Source organism: Dendrobates tinctorius, unplaced genomic scaffold, assembly GCF_039654945.1.
Source record: "Dendrobates tinctorius isolate UK_male_01 unplaced genomic scaffold, ASM3965494v1 ptg000202l, whole genome shotgun sequence".
In the NCBI taxonomy this organism is placed as follows: domain Eukaryota; kingdom Metazoa; phylum Chordata; class Amphibia; order Anura; family Dendrobatidae; genus Dendrobates; species Dendrobates tinctorius.
The window spans coordinates 3,740,093-3,764,754 of NW_027361869.1; the positions used below are offsets into that span (position 1 = coordinate 3,740,093).

The window sequence follows — 24,662 nt, forward strand, 5'->3', positions numbered from 1 at the left end:
CGAAGCCTTCAGTCTCCACAGTCATCAAGTGTAAAGTGTTCTCCTCATCAGACCGAGGTGCGCTGTTAGACTGGTGTTAAATAGGAAAGAAGCTTAAAAGCAGAGTGCCCAGAATATTAATGTATACCAAAAGATGCTTTCTCGCTACAGTTACCTTTAAAATAAAGCATGGATCTCCAATACCTGGCAGACCACCTTGTTTGTTGCTCTCTTGCTTTTTCACTTTTTCTTGCTAGCTGTCTCACACGCTCTTTCTTGCTTGCATGCGCCTTTATTTGCTTGCGTGCTGTTGCGCCCTCTCGCTCTTTCTGGCTGGCGCGCGCCCTCTCGCTCTTCCTGGCTGGCGCTTGCGCCCTCTCGCTCTTTCTGGCTGGCGCTTGCGCTCTCGCTCTTTCTGGCTGGCGCTTGCGCTCTCGCTCTTTCTGGCTGTCGCTCGCCCTCTCGCTCTTTCTGGCTGTCGCCCGCCCTCTCGCTCTTTCTGGCTGTCGCCCGCCCTCTCGCTCTTTCTGGCGTTGGCGCCCGCCCTCTCGCTCTTTCTGGCGTTGGCGCCCGCCCTCTCGCTCTTTCTGGCGTTGGCGCCCGCTCTTTCTGGCGTTGGCGCCCGCTCTTTCTGGCGTTGGCGCCCGCCCTTTCTGGCGTTGGCGCCCGCCCTTTCTGGCGTTGGCGCCCGCCCTTTCTGGCGTTGGCGCCCGCCCTCTCGCCCTTTCTGGCGTTGGCGCCCGCCCTCTCGCCCTTTCTGGCGTTGGCGCCCGCCCTCTCTCTTTCGTTCTTTTGCCTTTATCTTTGCACCAGATAGACAGACTGTAGATCTCCAGTTTAGCAAAATGGGTTAAACAAAATTTTGTGCACTCTTCATTTCTTGTTCACTTTATTGCACTCGTGTGTCTATCCCTCTGTTTACCTGCAGACTTATTTTTGCAGTTCTAACCCTTCCCTTTATATAACTACAACCTCCTATGCTTCATTCATTGACCATTTCCTTTTTTTTCTTTGCCCTCAGACGGTGGTATCCAGGAATGCCCTACAGTATCGAGGCACCTCCCAGCACGATGCCCAGGAGTTTCTGCTGTGGCTTCTGGATAGGGTGCATGAAGACCTGAATATCCTCGTCAAGCACAAGCCCCGGGTGTGTAATTACTGCCAACTTTAACAAATGTGCTGTATGTAATAATTATATCTGCAGGGCGTATGTGACCGTCACCAATATCTCTGCTACGAGATATGGAAATAGAAAATCATCAGCTTTGAGGGTCTAGAACCACAGGAGATATGTAATGGCCCATCACCTGTACGTACATATGTCGCATCCATGCACCCTACATAGGAAGCGCCAGTACTTCAATGTTAGGAAGGGGTTAACGGTTCTGCTGCAGAGAAAATAAAGGCCATATAGTCTCTGTACTCATGGCTATGGTGTGTGCATGGGATTGTACCTTTTTAGAGCTTGAGATGACGCCCGACTAGAATGATTAAAGTAGCTCTTTTTGCTGGCAAGGGTCTGCCTCTCTGCAATTTTAGCTGCACAGGGTTTGATTAAAGTTGCATTACAGGTTTTACTGCAAGGACTTCCCCAAGCAACTAACTGGATCATTCATTGACTTGATGGGCCGCATGTCCATATGGATTATATGAGCCTTTGCCTGCATTCATCGCAGCTTTACACAGTGGAGCATCTGAATTAAATACTTTTAATTTTGCAGCCACCACTGGAAGAAGATCTGACCGGAGAGGGGCCACCTTTTCCAACCAGCGGGACCTTTGTGCAGGAGCTCTTCCAGGCACAGTATAGGTATTGTACAGCGCGGAGTCTCTCCTGTTTCCTCCCTTTTTCTCGATAACCTATATGTTATAACCTCTATGTGTGCAATACGTTATACTCGTATCTCCGCCTTTAATGCATCGTCTATTGCTTTCACTGTTAACTCTTTCCTTGTAGGTCGTCCTTGACGTGCCCACATTGTCAGAAACAGAGTAACACTTTTGACCCTTTCCTCTGCATCTCTCTACCCATCCCCTTGCCTCATACACGGTAAGAATAAGCATATAATTTGTGACCGGGTGCTGGCATTACATCACTAGGTGCAGCACTGATCACCATTTGCCCTCCTTGACATCTGGGATCTGTAATGTGGTTATTGTATATTGCCGGGATATATATCTGTAGGATGTGCCGTAGGGATCCATAATGCACCACTTTGTGTCTTCATCATATCATATTCTAAATGTTCTATTACAGAGGTATTGCTTTCAGTGGTGTCATCCACCAACACGCACAATAGTTTGGCACATGGAGGACACCAAGTGGACATATGCACTGTATATCGGCTTCTTGTTTGCCTCTCTGCAGTTTTAAGGAGAACATGTCAGGTCCTCCAAAATCACCATCCTAACTCACTTTAACCCTTTTCCGACATCGGTTTGTAAATTTACGCCGATGTCTGACTCCGCTTTGATGTGGGCTTCGACCACATCTTTCCTGGCACATGTCATCTGTTTTGAACAGCTGACATGTGCCCAGAACAGCCACGGCCACGGGTGGAATCGCGATCCACCCGTGCCTGTTACCCTGTTAAATGCCGCTGTCAAACTCTGACAGCGGCATTTAACATGCGCTTTTCCTGCAATCGTGCCCGAAATCGGCCCATCGGTGACCCCCTTCACGTCATCGCGGGTCACCGATAGGTTGGCATGACAATCAGAGGTCTCCTGGAGACCTCTATGGTTGTCAGTGATGGATTGCTATAAGTGCCTCCCTCATAGCAATTGGGGTATTCTACATAGAGGCGATCTGATCATCGCCTCTATGTAGCAGAGCTGATCAGATTATGGCAGCTTCTAGTCTCCCATGGAGACTATTGAAGCATGCCAAAAGCTTAAAAAAAAAAAAAAAAAAAAATATATAATATTTCAAATCACCCCCCCTTTCGCCCCATTCAAAATAAAGCAATAAAAAAATCAAACATACACGTGTTTGGTGTCGCCATGTACAGAATCGCCTGATCGATTAAAAAAAAAAAAAGGATTAAGCTGATCACTAAACGGCGTAGCGAGAAAAAAAGTCAAAACGCCAGAATTAATTTTTTTTTTTTTTTTTTTTTTTGGCTGCGACATTGCATTAACCCCTTAGTGACCAGGCCAAATTTTTGAAATCTGACCAGCGTCATTTTGTGTTAAAGGGAATCTGTCATCAATTTTTTTGCCTATCAGCTGCGACCACAGGCATCAGGGGCTTATCTACAGCATTCTGTAATGCTGTGGATAAGCCACCGATGTTACCTGAAAGAGAAGAACAATGAATTAGATTATACTCACCCAGGGGCGTACCCGGGTTCGGTTCGGGTCCAGAGGGAGTCACGGTCCGGTCCGGCGCCACCCATCTTGCAGCGATGACGTCCTCTTCATTCCTGGCCGTCGCGGCGCTGGCGCATTGCTCTGCCCTGGCGCATCTAATTGCTAGGCAGTGCAGAGCTGTGTTTGCTGCCTGCTGCTGACAGATCAGTTTTGTCAAACTGCAAATGCTGCCATGTTGAAGGATATGATGGGAAATAATCCTCTGCCTAATGCGGCATTTGCAGCTTCACATCACCCGCCTCTCAGCTGCAGTCAACAAACACAGCACAACTCCTCTCAGCCGCTCTTATCCCCTCTTTATACAGCTCCATCTTGCAGTATAGCCTTTCATCGCCATTATATTCAGACCCATCCTACAGTATATCACTGTTCAGCTCCATCTTGCAATGTATCATTTATTTCAGTCCTTCTATATACAGCCTCATTCTGCTTTTTATGACTACTCTCAACCCCGCTATATACATGCAGTATTTCACTCCTCTCAGCTCCTCTAAATACAGCCCCCATCCTGTAATTTATCATTCCTTTCAATCCCCTCTATATACAGCCCCATCTTGCAGTATATCACTCCTCTCATCCCCTCTATATACAGCCCCATCCTGCAGTATATCACTCCTCTCATCCCCTCTATATACAGCCCCATCCTGCAGTATATCACTCCTCTCAGCTCCCCTATTTATAGCCCCACACGGAATGACTTTGACAGCGGGATGGAGGTCACACCTGTGCAGGGCATCCATTGCAGCTAGTGAAGTCAGACTGGTCCTTGGTGATTGGCAAGGTTGAAATAGTTTTGACATACATATTAGAGGTTGGCCAGGGTACAAAGGACTTCACTAGAATGCAGAAAGACGGCTATAGTTGTGGTTTTGGAGGCTCAGGGAGACCTGGCGAGTTCTTTTTAACTAATGGTAGACATGTAACTACTTTCATAAAACCCCATATATGCATCACCCTGCGATATTGTGGGAAAGTGCATACAAGTGTAAATTCCTCTGGGGTTCTTGTTGGATCTGTTCTGGAATAATTCCCGGAATCACTCGCTATTTTGGAGCTCAGTTTCAAAGATTAGATCAGCGTTAAAGACGTCTGTAATTCAGGTATTAACCTAATGAATGAGGCTGAGACATTGTATTTTCTGATACATCTCTGATCTGATATTTAAGCAGATTACATCTATTCTTCCGGCTTCTGCAGCTGTTTCATCTGGTATGGGTGTAGTGCCTGTGCTCCCCTCTCTGTGCCGCTTCCACATGTCTTTATTATAGAGCTCTGCACAGGATTCGGTGCCTGATGTTGGCACCATAAGGCAGGCTGCCCTACATTAGGCACTGATATATGATCTGATATATTCAGCAGCACTTTTTTTTCCCTCATTCTTTTGCAGACTGTGCTCTTGTGGTTCAGCCAATTATCCTCTCCCCAGTATTGAACGTGATCAAACTAAGTGAATGTACAGATTCTCCGTTTTAGTAAATTCTTGCACCTTTTCTTTGCATTGTCCTGTTCCTCTGTTATTCCTCCTGCAAAAGTATACAAATGAGTGATGCCATTCTGTTAGTAATCTGTTTTCCAAATGTATTAAAATTTGACTTTTCCCTTCTCCTTTATTTCTGCTCATTCATAGGCCTCTCTACGTGACTGTGGTTTATCAGGGGAAGTGCTCGCACTGCATGCGCATCGGTGTCGCCGTTCCCTTGTCCGGAAATGTGGTGCGTTTACGGGAAGCCATATCAATAGAGACAAAGATTCCAACAGATCAGGTAAATTGGCTATGGCATGACCGACCCTTTCCTGACACATGACATACTACTACGTCTTATTTTAGGTCCCCTTCTTTTACATGTCAATACACTACCCCTATACTAGTACAATACCCCTTTGATCAGTGACCATGTACATTATTTGCAGGGAGCGGGTGTTTGGATCAAGCTCAAAAATGTATTTTTGCACACTGTAAGACACACTCCCAATTTTGGGGGTGTATTAGGAAAAGAAAAAGATATGGTGGTCAGTTTTATAGTCCCAATTTCCGGTAACTTACCGGGGAGCTAGTGGAGCGGTGTCACAGGAAGCAGGTTCGCTGCTGCAAGAAGCCGTCGTCGACAGGAGTGGGGCGATGCTGTGGACCCGGGCTACGAGGAAGGAGTGTCCTGGTGGTGTGAGGTTGCTGGCCGTGTGTGAGGTAGGAGTGGAGTCTATTGATTTCCCGGCTCTGGGCTTTAGTAAAATTGCAACCCGAGGTGGCACATGTGCAGATCGAGATCTCTGCTCGTCATTGAGCCAACATCTCACTCTGCGCATTCGCCACCGGCAAGTCAGTGGACTTGCGCCCCTGTCTCAAACATTTTCTTGAAGCCCAGGGCCTGCAGCCTCACACTGCTGGGACATTCCCTCCTCCCAGAATGGGGTCCGCAGCAACGCCCCACTCCTGCTCGCCGCTGGCTTCCTGCAGCAAAGACCCTGCCTCCTGTGACCCCACTCCACCACCACCGGGCTTCCACCCAGTAAACTACATTTTGATTATAAGACGCACCTCCATTTTCCTTCCAAATTGGAGGGGGGAGTGTGTTTTGGTACTTTGGTATTTGGTACTATAACCTATGAATAAGTCCCATCTGTCAAAATCTAAAAAAAATGAATAAAATGCCAACACTGCTGTTTTTACTTCTCCACATTGCCTCCAAAAATTAAGTAAAAAAAAAAAGTATATAGATAGCACAGGTAAATCCACTCCTTGTTAAATTGCAGCAATCGGATTAAGGGATTAAGATCTAACTTTTATTTCACAAAATATAAAATCCTATATAATAAAGTCCAAGGTGCTCAAAACAGATAATGGACAAAAAGATAAGCTGGTGTAATAAAATCATCGGTTCGCTCAGTCTTGACCGTAATGTCTGTTTTATCATACACGCTTATGACAGACACTGTATTCTAATATTATTCTGTGTAGCATTACTGCCTTTCAAGTCTTGGGTCCAAATGGACATAAAATTTCAAAGGGCAAATGGTACCCTAATACAGACTATTGCAGAATGCCGACCAGGCCTTTAGTCAGTGATACAATATGTAGCAGAATCTATTATACCAAGATGCCCAATATCCAGTGCTATAATTCACAATATCAGGATCAATCTATCTTATAGTATTTTATTCAAGCCTACTGATGGGTCTATCCAACATCTCATTTGGCATAGCCCTTGCTTATTTTCGGAGCACTGACAAAAATTAGTACATTTATACCACAGACCAGCTTTACCCTAATTGGACCTCAGTTATACATTTACTGAAGGTTCCTAGGGAATTAATGCACAAATATTCATAAATGTCACAGTAATTCATTAGTGTCACAATAGAAGCAATGGATTAGCATATAACCCCATTATAGCAAAGAATACCTCGTTTTCTTCTTATTAGAGGTTATCATGACACAAAGACTTCATGGCATATATATAAAAGGAACGGTCTCACCAATGTGACACATGATGGCAGCTTTGACATGAAACGGCCACCCGAAATTCATGGCTATTTTGGCCCCAACTGACTCCCATGATGAGCAAAGCGAAACGCGTCGGGAGAAGGGGTATCATATTCACCATTCAATGGGAATGGAAGCATACCTGATCCAAATCCCACAAATTGGTGAAACCGTTCCTTTTATATATATATATATATGCCATGAAGTCTTCGTGTCATGATAATAACCTCTAATAAGAAGAAAACGAGGTATTCTTTGCTATAATGGGGTTATATGCTAATCCATTGTTTCTATTGTGACACTAATTAATTACTGTGACATTTATGAATATTTGTGCATTTATTAATTCCCTAGGAACCTGCAGTAAATATATAACTGAGATCCAATTAGGGTAAAGCTGGTCTGTGGTATAAATGTACTAATTTCATCTACGCCTCATTGGGGGACACAGAGACCGTGGGTGTTATGCTGCTGCCACTAGGAGGACACTAAGTAAACCAGAAAAAAAGTAAGCTCCTCCCCTGCAGTATACACCCTCTCGCTGGCTGGGATTTCTCTAGTTCTTTGCTTAGTGTCTGTAGGAGGCACTTGGGTCTGGTTTCAGACCCCACCGTTTTTATTTAGTTTTGAATTTTCTGTAAATTTTTAATTAACGGAGTGAAGGGGCGACGGTTCCTTTCTACGGCCCGCTCTCCCCCGAACCAACCAACAACAGGCAAGCACTTGGAGTATACCTCCCCGTACACTTTCCTGCGACGATTGGGGCTGATTCCTCTGACGATGGTTCCCTTATGGTCGGTACTCCACGGATACGAGGGCAAGCGCAACAGGACGTAGCACAGGAGTGCATGGAGAAGGACTTGAGCAGCGCTTTTTCGGATGCCCTGAATCAGCCCCAGTGCTCTCCATCCCCCTACCACAGGGTGAATCGATTGAGCATAACCTTTTAAGACCTCTTTAGATTTAGATGAAGGAATTGAGGGTAAACTGATTAAATTTGCTGATGACACAAAGCTAGGAGGGATAGCTAATACTAGAGAAGAGAGAGAGAGGATTCATAAAGATTTAAATAAACTGGAGAAGTGGGCAGCAACTAACAGAATGGTTTTTAACAGGGAGAAATGCAAAGTACTACATCTGGGCAATAAAAATGAAAAAAGCATATATAGAATGGGAGGAATAGGGCTAAGTGACAGCACATGTGAAAAAGACTTGGGTATACTAATAGATCACAGACTGAATATGAGTCAACAGTGTGATGCAGCAGCAAAAAAGGCAAATGCAATTCTAGGATGTATTAACAGAAGCATACAGTCTAGATCACGTGAAGTCATTATTTCCCTCTACTCCTCTTTGGTCAGACCTCATCTGGAATATTGTGTCCAATTTTGGGCACCACATTTTAAAAAAGACATCAACAAACTGGAGCAAGTTCAGAAAAGAGCGACCAGAATGGTGACCGGTCTGCAAACCCTGTCTTATGAGGAAAGGTTGCAGGATTTGGGAATGTTTAGTTTGCAAAAGAGAAGACTGAGAGGAGACTTCATAGCTGTCTACAAATATCTAAAGGGCTGTCACATTGTAGAAGGATCAACTTTATTCTCATTTGCACAAGGAAAGACTAGAAGCAATGGGATGAAGCTGAATGGGAGGAGACACAGATTAGATATTAGAAAAAACTTTTTGACAGTTAGAGTGATCAATGAGTGGAACAGGCTGCCACGAGAAGTGGTGAGTTCTCCTTCAATGGAAGTCTTCAAACAGAGGCTGGACAGACATCTAACTGGGATGATTTAGCGAATCCTGCTTTGAGCAGGGGGTTGGACCAGATGGCCCAGGAGGTCCCTTCCAACTCTACGATTCTATGATTCTATGATTCTTCCAGCTCTGCTACGTCGCCCGGAGGATGAGACAAGAAGACCCCTGACAGCGACGACCTGCCTGAGCACAGGAGTGGAGGTATGGGGTCGGGTCCTGCCCCCCGGGAGAAGCGTCGTTGCACCTCCCCCACCCCTGCTCTCGGCGCTCAGGCAGGCCAAAAATTTAGTCCCCGGCTTTTCTGGCCTGCTAGGCCTCAATTTGAATGGCGCCGCCCACTAGCGTCGCCCCCGACGCCTACCGCGGGTAGGCCAAAAATTTAGTCCCCGGCTTTTCCGGCCTACTAGGCCGCAATTTGATTAGCGCCGCAATTTAATTAGCGCCGCCCGCGCTAACGTCGTTGTCCCTTCCTCTTGGCGCCTCTCATTACTTACGAGATGCGCAATTCTATTCTCGGGGGCCATGTCTTCAGCTGCCGTTAACCCTTTCATGAGCGCTATGCCTGCTCTGGACAGCCGGATACCGGGTGACACCACAAGGCCACCGTTTTTTCCTCCCGGGGGGACCCAGCACAGGACCGGGTAAGCTGCATCTGCCCTCAGATTAAAGCTTAACCCCTTCACGGCACATTCCCTGCAGCTGCAGACAGACTACCGTTAACCCTTTCAGGAGCGCTATGCCTCAATCTAAGGAGGCTAAACGGGTTGTTAAAAAGCACTGAGTTTTTTACCGTTTGTACCACTTGCAAGTATGCCTTACCCAGTGCACAGACTAATCTGTTATGCACGGACTGCTACCCGGACTGCACCCTGACCTGCGCTCCAATGTCCCTCGCCGCCGCTGCTGACGGGCCTCCTGCGTTTAGTAACCCTGAGTAGGCTGCGTCCCTTTCATGATCGGTGGAGTCTGACCCAGGCCCCCAGCAGGGGCCATACTCGTCCAAGGGACGGTCAGCGCCTCAGCATCGGCGACTCCTGTGTCTCGCTCGCCCTCTCCTGAGGTTCACAGCGAGCACGGCTCTGAATTCGAATCTGACACGTCAGCCCCTCAGAATCCCCCAAATGATCAAGAGTCGCTTGATTCTCTTATAGAATCAGTCAACAGGATTCTGAGGTTGGATGAGGAAAATATTCCCATCCAGCACACCCTAGATCATTTAAGAAAACCTAGCGTGTGCGCACGTTATTTACCAGCCGTCCAGTAACATAGGGATCGGCCACATGAGCGGTTCACAGGGCAAAAGTCTACTCAGGCTAAATACCCTTTTCATCCAGACCTATTGTACGATTGGTTACAGTCCCCTCTGGTGGACCCTCCTGTATCGTGTCTTGCTTCTAAAACACTCCTGTTTCTGAGGGAACCCCAGTCAGAAACCCCTCCGACTGTCAAATTGACTACCTTGCCCGTTCAGTTTTTGAAGCTTCAGGAGCAGCGTTTTTTTCCATCTTTCGCGGCAATTTGGGTCACTAAGGCAATGGCCGCTTGAGCAGAAGTCTTGATTACTTCCTTCCAAGGCACCAATCATCTTCCGGAGGCAACCACTGTCACCAGGCAGATAATTCACGCAATTGACTTTGTAGTAGACGCTTCTTTTGATGCCGCCAATTGCGCAGCTCAAACTGCCGCTAATGTGATCTCCATTAGAAAAGCCCTATGGCTTTGCGGCTGGCGGGCGGATGCCAAGATCGTTGTCTTCTCTCCCCTTTCAAACGGGTCATTGTTTTGGAGAGAAACTGGACCAACTCATTTCCGATACTACCGGGGGAAAAAGTAAATTCCGTCCTCAACAATAGGGGCTGATCGGCCGTTTCGCAACCAACAGCCGACGAGTTTTCGATCTTCTCACAACAATTCCGGTTGGTCCTCATCTACCTTCTCTTCCGGATCAGGTCGGTCCCCGCACAGAGACAGAGGCTCCCAGGTCTCATACAGACCTATCCGCTCTTGGAAACCCAGGCCTAGGGCTTCTGGATCTAGGGGAGCCAAATCTCATAGATCTACCCAATGATGACAAGTGGGTCAGGGAGCTGGTGTCCTCCGGATACAAGAGAGAATTTTCTTCTCCCCGTCCAACTCGGTTTTTCCTTTCCTCTCCCCCCAATAAAAAGACAAGAGCCTTCCTTCGGGCTGTTCAGTCTCTGCTAAGGGTTGGAGTCATCATTCCGGTCCCTCATCACGAAAGGTTCAGAGGATTATATTCAAACCATTTTGTATTTCCAAAAAAAAAAGAAAAGGACGGGACGATGTGACCCATTCTGGATCTCAAACTGTTAAATCAGTTTGTCAGGGTACGGTGATTCCGAATGGAATCTCTCCGATCAGTTGTCGCTTCCATGGAAAAAGGAGAGTTCCTAGCATCCATCGACATCAAGGACGCTTACCTTCACATTCCGATCTGCCCGTCCCACCAGCAGTTCCTGCGTTTTGCAATTCACAAGGAACACTTCCAGTTTGTTGCCTTGCCCTTCGGACTCGCCACCGCCTCCCAGGGTCTTTACCAAGGTCATGGCGGCTGTCATGGCCATTCTCCACTCTCGGGGAGTGGTGGTGTTACCGTATCCGGAAGACCTGCTCATCAAGGGTCCGTCCCTTCCAGCCTGCGAGGAATCCATGCATAACAGTAAATACACTTTCTCGCCTGGGGTGGAAGATAAACTTTGAAAAGTCTTTCCCAAAACCGGCTCAGCAGATTTCCCTTTTAGGGATGATCTTGGACACTTCCCGCGGGTTGGTCATTCTCCCTCCAGGAGAGACCCAAGCCTTACAACAGGCAGCACGACTGTTTTCTCACTCCATTCGTTTCGGCATGATAGTTCTAGGAAAGTTGGTGTCAGCGATGGAAGCAGTTCCATTTGCACAGTTCTACGTCTGTCCCATACAACACGCGTTGCTGTTAGCTTAGGGCAAGAACCCGTTCTCCTTGGACCGTTGGATCCCTCTGTCTCTGCAGGTCAGGCACTCCCTCAGGTGGTGGACACTGAGGTCCTCCCTGAATCAAGGGAGGTCTTTTCTCCCAGTAAGATAGTTGGTAGTAAGAGGAGCGGTCTTTCGTCGCCACAGGGTCATTGGTCAACCCGAGAGTCAGTCTCCCCATCAACATTTTGGAGATGCAAGTGATCAGATTAGCTCTACGGAGTTTCCACCGTCTCCTCGCAGGTCACATCAGGATCCAATCCAAGAACGCCACGGCTGTAGCGTATATCAACCGCCAGGGAGGTACCCGGAGCAGGATGGCCGTGCACGAAGCGAGTCACATCTTCCATTGGGCCGAGCGTAGAAAATTGGGCAGCAGATTTTCTCCGTCGCCAAGGCATTACCTCGGGGAAGTGGTCTCTTCATCTGGAAGTCTTTCAACAGATTTGTCATCGTTGGGGGACTCCGGATGTGGATCTCATGGCCTCAAGCCTAAACAACAAGGTTCCTCGGTTCATTGCCCGATCGCGTGATCCATGCGCCATCTGAGCGGACGCCCTAGTTCTGCCATGGCACTGGTTCTAGCTCCCGTACATCTTCCCTCCCCTTCCCTTGCTTCCGAGGATCATCAAGAAGATCAGAGCGGAGGGAGTACCAGTGATCCTTGTTGCGCCAGATTGGCCGCGCCGAGCATGGTATGCAGAACTAATACAACTAGTTGCCGACGTCCCCTTGGCGACTTCCAGATTGCATGGATCTACACTTGCAGTGCTCGATTTGCCACCAGAACTCCGGGACCCTGTCTTTGACGGCGTGGCCGTTGAATCCTGGATTTTAGCACAGGCTGGGTTCTCTCACGACGTGATTTCCACCATGATTAGTGCTAGGAAGCCTGTGTCCATGTGCATCTATCACCGCACCTGGAAAACCTTCTTTTCGTGGTGCAAAGATCATGGTCGATCACTTCTGGTGTTTTTCCATTCTGGGCATATTGGAATTCCTTCAATCTTGTTTAAAATCAGGCCTCGCGCTTAGCTCGCTCAAGGGCCAAATTTCGGCCTTGTCAGTGCTTTTCAGACGCAAAATTGCCACCAAACTTCAGGTCAAGACGTTCATTCAGAGACGTTTCCCATGTGGCGCCTCCTTATAGAAGGCCATTGGAATCATGGGACCTTAACCTGGTTCTCGGGGCCTTACAGGAGGATCCTTTCGAACCGCCGCAGGACGTGTCACTGTCCGTCCTCTCTTGGAAGGTGGTCTTTCTAGTGGCAATTACGTCAATCAGATGAGTTTTGGAATTGGCAGCTCTGTCCTGCCGTTCTCCGTTCCTGAATTTTTCATCAGGAAAAGGTAGTTCTCAGGACGTCCCCGTCCTTCCTGCCCAAGGTCGTCTCCTCTATCATCTCAACGAGGAAATTGTTTTGCCTTTCCTTTTGTCCAGTGCAAGTCCATCGCATTGAGAAGGCCCGCCACACCCTGGATGTGGTTAGGGCGCTGAGACGGTACATCTCACGGACGGCTCTCTTCCACAAGTCAGATGCCCTGTTCATGCTTCCAGAGCAGCATAGGAAGGGTCTAGCTGTGTCAAAGCAACGCTAGCCAGGTGGATTCCCCTGGCGATTCAGTAGTCCTACTGTATCAGGAACGCGCCTGTCCCTCTGGGGATTAAGGTGCACTCTACCTGGTCAAGTGGGCGCCTCTCCGGCCATTCGGCACCAGGCCTCGACAGAACAGGTCTGCAAGGCTGCGACTTGGTCCAGTCTGCATACTTTTTACAAAATATTACCAATTTCATTCTCAGGCCTGTCTGCAAGGCTGCGACTTGATCCAGCCTGCATACCTTTACAAACATTGCCTAATTAATTCTCAGGCCTCTGCGGATGCAGCCTGCAATCGGCAGTACCTCACTGTTGACTCAGTGGTACATTGGGTATTAGCAGATGTATGCTCCCCACCCAGGGACTGCTTTAGGACGTCCCACTGTCTCTGTGTCCCCCATTGAGGTGTAGGAGAAATAGGGATTTTTGTATACTCACCGTAAAATCCTTTCCTCCGAGCCAATCATTGGGGGACACAACACCCACCCTATTTAGCCTATTGTGTCCCCCATTGAGGCGTAGGAGAAATAGAGATTTTTGTGAACTCACCGTAAAATCCTTTCCTCCGAGCCAATCATTGGGGGACACAACACCCACCCTATTTAGCCTATTGGCTCACTGTAGCATTCTTAGGCTTTGACTTAGTTATGGTTATTATTGACTGTTTATGCTCCTATTGCTTTTTTCACCGAACTGGAGAAATCTCAGCCAGCTAGAGGGTGTATACTGCAGGGGAGGCGCTAACTTTTTTTCTGGTTTACTTAGTGTCCTCCTAGTGGCCAGCAGTATAACACCCACTGTCTCTGTGTCCCCCAATGATTGGCTCGGAGAAAAGGATTTTACGGTGAGTACACAAAAAAATCCTATTTTCGTCAGTGTACCGAATATAAGCAAGGGCTATGCCAAATGAGGTGTTGGGTAGACCCATCAGTATGCTTGGAATAAAATACCATAAGATAGATTGATCCTGATATTGTGAATTATAGCATTGGATATTGGGCATCTTGGTATAATAGATTCTGCTACGTATTGTATCACTGACTAAAGGCCTGGTGGGCATTCTGCAATAGTCTGTATTAGGGTACCATTTTCCCTTTGAAATTGTATGTCCATTTGGACCCAAGACTTGAAAGGCAGTAACGCTACACAGGATAATATTAGAATACAGTGTCTGTCATAAGAGTGTATGATAAGACAGACAATACGGTCAAGATTGCGCGAACAATGATTTTATTACACCAGCTTATCTTTTGTCCGTTATCTGTTTTGAGCACCTTGCACTTTATAGCATTTTATATTTTGTGAAATAAAAGTTAGATCTTAATCCCTGAATCCAATTGCTGCATAAAAAAAGTATCACAAATCTGTATCGGCTAAAAAAAAAAAAAAAAAAATACGCACCTTGTCACGCCAAACAAATTTTTATTCTGATTTGTTTTTTTTGTTGTTTTTTTTCATTTCAAACTTTCTCTCTCACGGTTTTTCAGATGGTAAAATCAATGGTGTCATCTCAAAACTACAATTCTGCCCCCCCAAATCCTCATAGGTTATGGCTCTTGGAGGAAGTAACGAGTGCACAAAAACAAATGTCAGAACCTTAAAAGCTAAAAACTTACAAATGATTATATGTTCTTGTGTGTGATGTGCTGCAGTAATGACTGCACTATGTCTCTACTATGTGTTACCTGTATCCATTTGTTTCTCCTCTCTTTTTTCTTATTCCAGATAGTAATAACTGAAATGTATTTTGATGGTTTCCATCGCTCTTTCTCCGACACTGATGATTTGGATACTATCCAGGAGAGCGACTGTATATTTGCATTCGAGACCCCAGAGATCTTCACCTCTGATGGAATCATAGGGCAGAGAGGTAACTGTTCTGGAGACTTTGGCAGGACAACCCACAGTGCTGCACAAATGACTTTGGCAAGGAAAATTGCTTCAAAGTAAGAATGCTTTCAAAAATAGTAGTGATTGATAGTTTATTTTTATTTATTAACAAAATGCAAAGTTAATGGACAAAAGAGTAGATAAATCTAAATCAAAATTATTTTGGGTGCTAACTTCAAAGCTTCATCAGTTCTTCTAGGCACGTGTGCACAAAGTCAGGGATTTTGTAGGATTATAATCAGGTGTATGAGTAACCAATTCTATCAAATAGGTGGTAATGATCATTATTTTCATATGCACATTGAAACACAGTAACTGAAAGAGCTGTGTAAGAGGCTTAAAACTAGGTGAGGAATAGCCGTACTCTGCTGCAAAGGTGAGGTTGTGGAAGACATGTCAATACTCTATGACAAGACAGAGCACAACATCAAGACACAAGGTAGTTATACTGCATCAGCCAAGTCACTCCCAGGCAAAGATTTCACAGCACACTGAGGATTCCAGATGTGCTGTTCAGAGTCTTTTGAACAAGCACCAAGAAATGGGCAGCGATGAAGACCACAGACACCGTGGTTGGTCAGGGAAGCTTAAAGCAGCAGATGAGACATGTCATGTTTAACTGTCTTTCAAATCGGAAGATGTCCAGCAGTGCCATCAGCTCAGAACTGGAGGAACCAGTGGGGGCCCAGCTACACCCATCTACTGTTCGGAGAACTCAGGCCAGAAGTGGTCTTCATAGAAGAATTGCAGTCAAAAGATATACTTTTGACATGAAAACAAGAGCAAGCGACTCAGTAATGCATGAAGATGCAGGAACCGATGCTGAAAAATTGTAGCAGGTGCATTGGACTGATGAGACCAAATGTGAAAAATGTTGCTGTAATTGAAGGCAGTTTGGCCACCGAAGGGCTATAATGAGTGTCTGCAGGGAAAGTGAAGCACGTGAAAGGGTCCTGCAAGCTTGGGACTTCATTTCAGCAAATGGATTTGTGGGTTTGGTCAGGATTAATGTTGTCCTCAGTGCTGAGAAATACAGGCAGATCCTTATCCATCATGTAACACCTTCAAGGAGGCATCTTATTGGCTCCAAATGTATTCTGCAGCAGGACAACGACCCCAAACACACAGCCAATGTCGACTTCACCAGGCCCCTGAAAAAGTCACTATTATTAATTGATACCTTTATATACGTCCTAACAATCTCCTTTTTTTGATTTACAGATTTCTGAATCTCCATATAGTCAGTTTTATAACTTCAGTCATAATATGGTAATTAGTTGGCGACTAGTCGAGGGGCTGTTGCTTTCCCTGGCCTAATCTTCCCACTAATCATGTTATCCCCACCCTCATCTCAACCCCTGTGGGTGTGAAAAACATGATTTGCCATCGTCGCTGACTTTGCAAAACTCTGCCTCACTGACCATGCAAAGTAAACTGCATGTTCTCACGCTCGTTTGATCTGCACTTCTTGCAGGGATGCAGCGGTGACGCCGGACTTTGGTAAACTTGCGGCTAGCTAAGTCCTGCATAGTTGCTCCCTCCTTGTACATGCACAGTGCGCAGATGAATCTGGGGACCGTGCACCCGGCTTTACCGCACATTTTCAGGGAGGCAAAAGGGGTAGTTTTGGTGATGCTCTTGCAGATCATGTCACCCCCCAGAGCCCTGATCGCAACATCATCCAATCTGTGTAGTATTAGAGGCCTCATACACAGAAGATCTGGGGTCAGTTCTCCAAGATGTTGTAACAACTTTCCTGCAGAGATCCCTCAAAACCTGTGAAAGTGAGAAGTGTATAAGGAAGAACTTGCTGTTTTGAAGACACAGGGTGATCACTAGTGATGAGCGAGTATGTTCGTTACTCGAGATTTCCAAGCATGCTCGGGTGTTCTCCGAGTATTTTAGGCTTGCTCAGAGACTTGAGTTTGTGTAGCCGCACCCGCATGATTTAAGGCTGCTAGACAACCTGAATCCATGTGTGGAATTCCTAACAAACATGCAATCCCCAAATGCTATTCAGTGTGTCTAGCAGCCACATATCATTCAGCTATGGCTACACAAGCTTGATCTCCAAGAATGCCCAAAATACTCGGAGACCACCCGAGCATGCTCGGAAATTTCGAGTAACAAGTATACTTGCTCATCGCTAGCGATCACCAAATATTGTTGAGTTTTAGATTTCTCTTATGTTCAATCACTTTGCATCTTGTCAGTTGCTACAAAAAAACAATTATTTCTATTTTTCAAAGGATTCTTATTTTACAGCAATATTTCTACAGCTGCCTAAAGCTTTTGCACCACAGCACTGTTAATCATCGCTGCTCTGTTCTGGGTTTAGATATTTGCACTGGGTTTATTTCTTTGCTTATTTAGGCTGAATTCACACTGCATTTTGCAGCATCCTTTGGTCACTCATGTATAGAAAGCGCCTGCATCAATACATCAAATGTATCTACAGGCCTCTGTTCACATGGTGGATGCCAACAGATTTTCCCTCTGGTCTCTGCAAAAGATTGCACTTTCCTTACAGAGACATGTAGAAAGAAAGGAAAAAAAAATTAGAGCAGAGTGTTATGTATATTTTACATAGGGTGTGTGTGTGAGACGTATGCCACTCTTATACACTTGCATCCATCACTGTGACATGTTTGGAAATCCTCCAACATATACCGTATTTTTTGGATTATAAGACGCACTTTTTTCCCATCAAATTTGGGGGGGAAAATGGGGGTGCATCTTAAAATGCGTATATACCTTACCGGTACCGTTGCTGCAGGCCGTAGGCTGGAATGAAGGGGTTCCGGAGGTGCTGCGGATGCCCAGTGGTGCTACGGGGGTGTCTGGCGCTCCGGGCGTGTCCGGCGGTGCTACTGCAGGTGATTTCAGCGCTGGAATCTCATCTCCCGAGATCTTGGTGCCAAGATCTCCATCCGCATGCGCCGCCGGCGGCCATTTTCCTGGTGTCCACCACACAGGAAACCATGGAACTGCGGGGGGGGGGGGGGGGGGGCTCTGGCCTTTCACAAAATGTCGGCAGAGCCCACCCGCAGCACCGGGCACCGCAACAGCACCAGACTCCCACAGCGACTCGCCGCACATCGCATCACCCCCTCATCCCAGCCTTGCAGCCTGCAGCATCACCCCACTCCTGCCTCCTCTAGCAGCGACCCTGGGACCCCGCTTCACTGTAGCCACCACCCTCGGTAAGCAATAATCCTATTTTTCCCAAAGTTGGGGGTGCGTCTTAAAATCCAAAAAATATGGTGTCTTCGACAGACGCAGTGTCTTTAAAAATTGGCAGAAAAAAAGATGCAGATTTGCAGCATTTTTTGAAAAGAAATTACAGCAAATGCAATTTTTTTCTCATAATATAGGACAGCTGTGGCAAAAACATGCAGTTTGTGAACACTGCCCTATCTCTCTGTGATATATGAATCGACACAGGCCAGATGCCAGTTATATTGGATAGCTGGTATTTGCCTTTAACAGCAGCGATCAGCTCTATCACCGTTCGCCAGTGTTAACATCTTAAATGCAGCTGACAACCTCCATATGGTCTAGGTGTTCATTCAGGCTTCATGGGCCCCTCCAGAGTCATGACAGCCTGCTAATTCTCCTGTGGGGTCCAGCCATAAGCTGTCCGAGAACATGATTTTTACTGTAATAATAATAATAATCTTTATATAGCGCCAACATATTCCTCAGCGCTTTACAGTTTAACAGTTTCAAAACACAGGTCTTAAGTAACAACGTTAACAATACAATAATTAAACAAAATAAGACGAAATAAGCCGCCCCTGCTCGTGAGAGCTTACAATCTACAATGAGGTGGGGGAGATACAAAGTACAGTTGTCAATGATGGTCCAGCCATCTTGAGGGAGTGAAGGATGGATGGAGATAGTGAATGGGCTACACATGCACACTTACACATAAAATGACTTTGATTAGTGAACGTGATAGGCCGCTCTGAACAGATGCGTTTTGAGGGAGCGCCTAAAACTATGCAAATTGTGGATAGTCCTAATTTCTTGGGGTAGAGCATTCCAGAGGATTGGCGCAGCGCGGGAGAAGTCTTGGAGTCGGGAGTAGGAGGTGCGGATTAGTGCAGAGCGCAGCGGTCGGTTAGGCCGATAGACAGAAATGAGGGAGGAGATGTGGGGGGGTGCTGCATTGTGGAGAGCTTTGTGGGTGAGAACAAGTACTTTGAATTGGATCCTATAATGAATGGGCAGCCAATGTAAGGACTGGCGAAGAGCGGACGTGTCCGAGTACTGATTAGGCCTCTTTCACACTTCCGTTTTTTGCCGTCAGTCAAAATCCGCCAATTTTTAAAAAAAAAATGGATCCACCAAAAAAGGGGCGGATCTGTTTTTCCCCCCATAGACTTACATTATTGGCGGATCTTGACTGACCGTCGTCCGTCCCACCCGTTTTTTTTTACGGATCTTATTACGGATATAATATGCATTTTGATAGCATAAATTAGATTCACTCCCCTTTTACTTAGTTGAAATAAATAGATGTGAAAAATATATGCATATTGTATTTGGCATCACTGATTTATCAAACTGTAAAATTAAATCCATCAGCAAAAAAATAAAATGATAAATATAATACAATAAAATAAAAAAAATTCTAAACACCACAATTGATATTTCTTTATCGCCTTATTGGGGGACACAGAATACCATGGGTGTATGCTGCTGCTGCTAGGAGGCTGACACTATGCAAAACAAGAAAATTAGCTCCTCCCCGGCAGTATACACCCACCGACAGGCACCAAGCACCTCAGTTTGTGCTTAGTGTCTGTAGGAGGCGGACCGGGATCTCCCCAGATCCGCATCTAACCATTTTCTTTTAGGTTTTGTGTGTGTGTATTAATCTTTTCCCATTTATTTTCCAGATTCTACACCGGGAAACAGGGGGTAAATGTTCACCCTGCTTTCCCATATCATGCGGCTGAGCGAGCAATGTGGTGTTACCCACATCGCAACTCTCAGGACCGCAGGCAGGACCCTTTCCCTATCACCCTCGGGTGCTACGGGCTGGCTTCAGGTGGCGGGTCCTAGCCAATTCCCCTCCTCACCCCTCTCCCGGGAAAGGGCTGAGAGGAAGACGGCGGTCACCGGCGGTGACTATCCCTTGCAGGCAGAAGGGTTTGGCGCCGTCTTCTGCACTATCCAGATAGAGTGCGGGGCAGAGGACATTCATTCCCAGCGGCACCCACTCATCGCGGGCCCCTGTGGTCATCCTCTTCAGGCATGTGGACGTCAGGTAAGCGCTACCATACAGTCTGGTAGCAGAGTCTGCTTTGAATTTCCCGCACATTCTATGCAGCCGCGCGCCTCTCTGCAGCCGCGCGCCTCCCAGCTCTCACGCCGGGTACCCTTCCCTGAAGCAGCGGGGCCTCTCTCCCTTACCTCCCTCATCTACCGTGGCGTCACGGGCTCATCGCGCCAGGATCAGGGCTGCGGGGGCAGAAAACGGCGCGGCGCTGATTTTTTACTTTCACTTTCGGTCTGCTCCGGTGCGTGCCCGCTGCAGAACGCGCGCTTTGTTGGCGCCATTCCTCAGTCAGTCACGGGACTGCGTTCTGTCTCCTTATGACCCCCCACCCCCCCCCCCCCCCAGGTCTCAGCCACTCGCGCAGCGCTGCCGCCCAGCACCGCCCATCTCTAAGGTCCTGCACCTCCCTGATTCCTCGTGTGACACATGCCAGGGATCTCAGCTTGGGGGACTCTTCTGCTGTTCTGCTCCACATCAGATAACGGTGCTTGCGACGGTAGGCTCTTATTTTTTTCTGAACCCCTAATTTCAGCCCCCGCGGCAGTACTCCCTATTCAGATACTGGCTGCAGTAATTCTGCAGTCCTTGCATATGTCCTACTCTGCAGGGGCTCCTTACCCTAGATCCATCGCTATCCACTTCGCCTGCGCGCACTGCAAAGAGAAGCGGGCGTCAGGGCAGTTGTCTCTCTTCTGCCCGTCCGGCAGTCCTTCCGTGATGTCTGCCCCACCGGAGCACCCCGAGTCCCGGGATGAGCGCACCCCTCCTCCTCCAGAGTGGGCTGCTGCAATGTCTCTCAGTCCCTGGTCCAGGTCTTGGAACGTCTTATGCAGCCACCTGTGCTCCGACCGCCTCTCACGGTGAGTCGTCTGCACCTGACCGCGACCTCCACAGGGACAGGCCGGATAGGATTGCTAGGAAGCGCGTTATTTCTAGCTCGTCTTCCAGCTCGCAAGGTCCGTCCGCTCTACCCAGGCTGCTTTTCTCGTATCCCTCGTCAGAAAACGACGGGATCTGACTCAGACGCAGATAACATGTTTAAGTCTCAGAACATGGTCGATAGTCTCTTATCGGCCATTTTCAAATCGCTCGAAATAAAGGAAGATAAAGCTCCTCTTCAGGACGGCGCCGTCCCCTTTAAACGAGCAAAACCTTCCTCCCGAAACTTTCCTAATCACAAGGAATTCGAGACCATTTTATCCAAACACTGGGAGCCCCCTGAGAAACACTTCTCAGGCTGCAGGTACTTAGACGTCCTGTATCCATTCGATGCGGACCTTCTTACAAAATGGACGAAAGCTCCCGAAGTGGGCCCACCAGTTCCTCGTCTATCCTCTTTGAAGCATCTAGCGCCTCTTTCTGCCCTATTATTTTTTTTTTTTTTTTTTTGCTTCTGCCTGGGTGGCAAATGTCATTTCAACTTGGGCAGAAATTCTTCGCAGGGGCATTGTCGGCTGCCCCTCAGGACGATTTGGAAGTTCTGGCAGACCAAATTAAGCATGCGGGTAAATACCTTTTGGCCGGTGGCGTAGCAAGGGCTAACAGCAATATAGTGGCTGTACGCCGAGGTCTTTGGTGAAAGTCTTGGAATGCGCATACCACTTCTAAAAAGTCGCTCACCAGTCTGCCCTTCCATGGTTCTTGGCTCTTTCGGGCCAAGCTGGATCAGATAATTTCCGATGCCACTGGAGGTAGAAGTACTTCGCTTCCCCAGTCTCGACAAAACGTCCTTTCCACAGAAGGGGGTTTCGACCATTCAGGCCCTTTCGTCCCTTCTCTGCCACGGAGAGAGCCACTCAACAGGATCGGCCGCTTGCCACCAGGGAGCGGGATCAGAGGAAACCTTCCTACAAACCCACTCCTCGCTGGTGATCTAGAGGACAATATTCCAGATCTGCAGGAGCCAATTCCGGCAGATTTTCGTCTAAGTGACTGGTCACCCCCACCTGGAATTTCTTCCAGGGTGGGAGGCAGACTTTCCTTTTTCGCGGATGCTTGGCTGTCCGTTGTCGACGACGCTTGGGTCTGAGAACTCGTCGCATCCGGATACAAAATCGAATTTGCTTCACTCCCGAACAGACGGTTTTTTCCGGTCTCGGGCCTCCGCGACAGCGGGCCCAGATTCCGGGTTTTCTGCAGGCCATTTCCTCCCTTCTTTCCGCCGGAGTCATTGTTCCCGTTCCCTCAGACGAACGGTTTTCTGGGTTCTACTCCAATCTCTTTGTAGTCCCGAAGAAAGACCTCTCTCTTCGTCCTATTCTGGACCTCAAATTGCTCAATCGCCACGTGAAGATTCTTCATTTCAGGATGGAGTCTCTTCGGTCGGTGATTGCTTCCATGGAGCCCGGGGAATTTCTCTGCTCGGTGGACATTCGGGATGCCTATCTGCACATTCCAATTTGTGTGCAACATCAGAAGTATCTTCGATTTGCGTTTCAGGGAGACCACTTTCAGTTCACAGCTCTTCCTTTCGACCTGGCTTCAGCGCCCCGGGTTTTCACGAAGGTGATGGCGACCGTCATGGCCATCCTTCGCTCCAGAGGGATCCTCATCATCCCTTATCTGGACTATCTTTTGATCAAGGGTTCGTCTCGCCAGGACTGTCTCCGGAGCCTTCAGATAACCCTAGACACTCTCAGCCGCCTAGGTTGGCTGGTCAACAAGGAGAAGTCCATTCTGATCCCCACCCAGCGTCTGACCTTTCTGGGTATGGAATTCGACACGGAGCTAGCCCGTGTTTTTCTTCCAAAGGAAAAATTTACAACTCTGTCCAAGGGCATCAGAACTCTCAAGAGGCCTGCTCCCATTCCCATTCGGTTCTGCATAAAGGTCCTGGGGAAGATGGTGGCCTCCATGGAAGCAGTGCCCTTTGCGCAGTTTCATCTTCGCCCCCACCAGCTGTCTCTGCTTTCAGCCTGGGACAAGACCACGATGTCCTTGGACCGTCCTATTCGGCTTCCTCTCAGAGTGAGGCAGTCTCTCACTTGGTGGCTACGGCCAGCGTCAGTTCTCCAAGGGAGGTCCTTCCTTCCGCCTCAGTGGCAAGTCATCACCACCGATGCGAGCCTTCTAGGATGGGGAGCCGTGTTCCATCAGAAAGCGGCCCAAGGCCGCTGGAAGCCACAGGAGTCTCTCCTCCCAATCAATCTTTTGGAGATCAGGGCAATTTTCCTGGCCCTTCTTCATTGGCAGCCCCTCCTCTCCGGCAAGCCGGTCCGTATTCAGTCGGACAACGCCACGGCCATGGCGTACATAAACCATCAGGGGGGCACGCGCAGCAAACAAGTAATGTCAGAAGTGGCCAAGATATTACGCTGGGCAGAACGTTACGTTCCGACAATCTCCGCCGTCCATTTTCCAGGGGTGGAAAATTGGGCAGCCGTTTTTCTAAGTCGCCAGGGCCTAGCGTCCGGCGAATGGTCCCTGCACCCCGCGGTTTTCTCTCAGATATGCGACCGTTGGGGCACCCCGGATGTCGATCTCATGGCATCTCGGATGAACCACAAGGTGCCGGAGTTCGTAGCCAGGTCCAGGGACCCTCTAGCCGTCGCGTGCGACGCACTGGTGACTCCTTGGTCCCAGTTTCATCTTCCGTATCTGTTCCCGCCTCTGGCATTGATCCCTCGGGTGGTCAAAAAGATAAAATCGTAAGGCGTACCAGTGATTCTAGTCGTTCCAGATTGGCCAAGACGGCATTGGTACGCGGAACTGGTCAACATGCTCGCGGACGTTCCCTGGAGGCTTCCGGACCGTCCAGACCTTCTCTCGCAAGGCCCCCTTTACCACGAGAATTCTCAGTCTCTGAGTTTGACGGCATGGCCGTTGCGACCGCAATTCTGAAGGAATCAGGTCTGTCCAGTCAGGTTATTCAAACTATGATCAGAGCCAGGAAACCAGCCTCTTCCCGCATTTACTATAGGTACTGGAAGGCTTTTTTCCGTTGGTGCGATAAGAGTCTTCCCAATGTCTTTCTCTATCCCGTCTATCCTGGGGTTTCTTCAGTCTGGGTTAGACGCGGGTCTGTCCCTCAGTACGCTCAAGGGCCAGGTTTCCGCTCTCTCTATCCTCTTCCAAAGAGAGCTAGCTTCTCTACCACAGGTCAAAACCTTTCTACAAGGGGTTTCCCACGTGGCTCCTCCTCATCATTCGCCAATAGACCCGTGGGATCTCAACCTCGTCCTTAGCGCGCTCCAGAAGGCGCCGTTCGAGCCTCTCCAGGACATTCCTTTGTTCCTTCTCTCTTGGAAGGTCACCTCTTTGATCGCCATTTCATCCATCAGAAGAGTTTCTGAATTGGCGGCCTTGTCATGTCGTTACCCTTACC

General features: G+C 47.9%; 1 protein-coding gene across 2 annotated transcripts in view; it reads left to right on the forward strand.

Annotated features, from left to right (window-relative positions):
- Positions 1–24,662, forward strand: part of USP31 (ubiquitin specific peptidase 31) — a 69,417-nt gene that overhangs the window by 16,791 nt on the left and 27,964 nt on the right. For both annotated transcript variants that reach the window (XM_073553653.1, XM_073553654.1), the window contains 5 exons: positions 1,001–1,126; positions 1,701–1,789; positions 1,937–2,029; positions 4,979–5,114; positions 14,887–15,031. In XM_073553653.1, the coding sequence (XP_073409754.1) occupies positions 1,001–1,126; positions 1,701–1,789; positions 1,937–2,029; positions 4,979–5,114; positions 14,887–15,031 (589 nt within the window). The remainder of the gene's footprint in view (positions 1–1,000; positions 1,127–1,700; positions 1,790–1,936; positions 2,030–4,978; positions 5,115–14,886; positions 15,032–24,662) is intronic.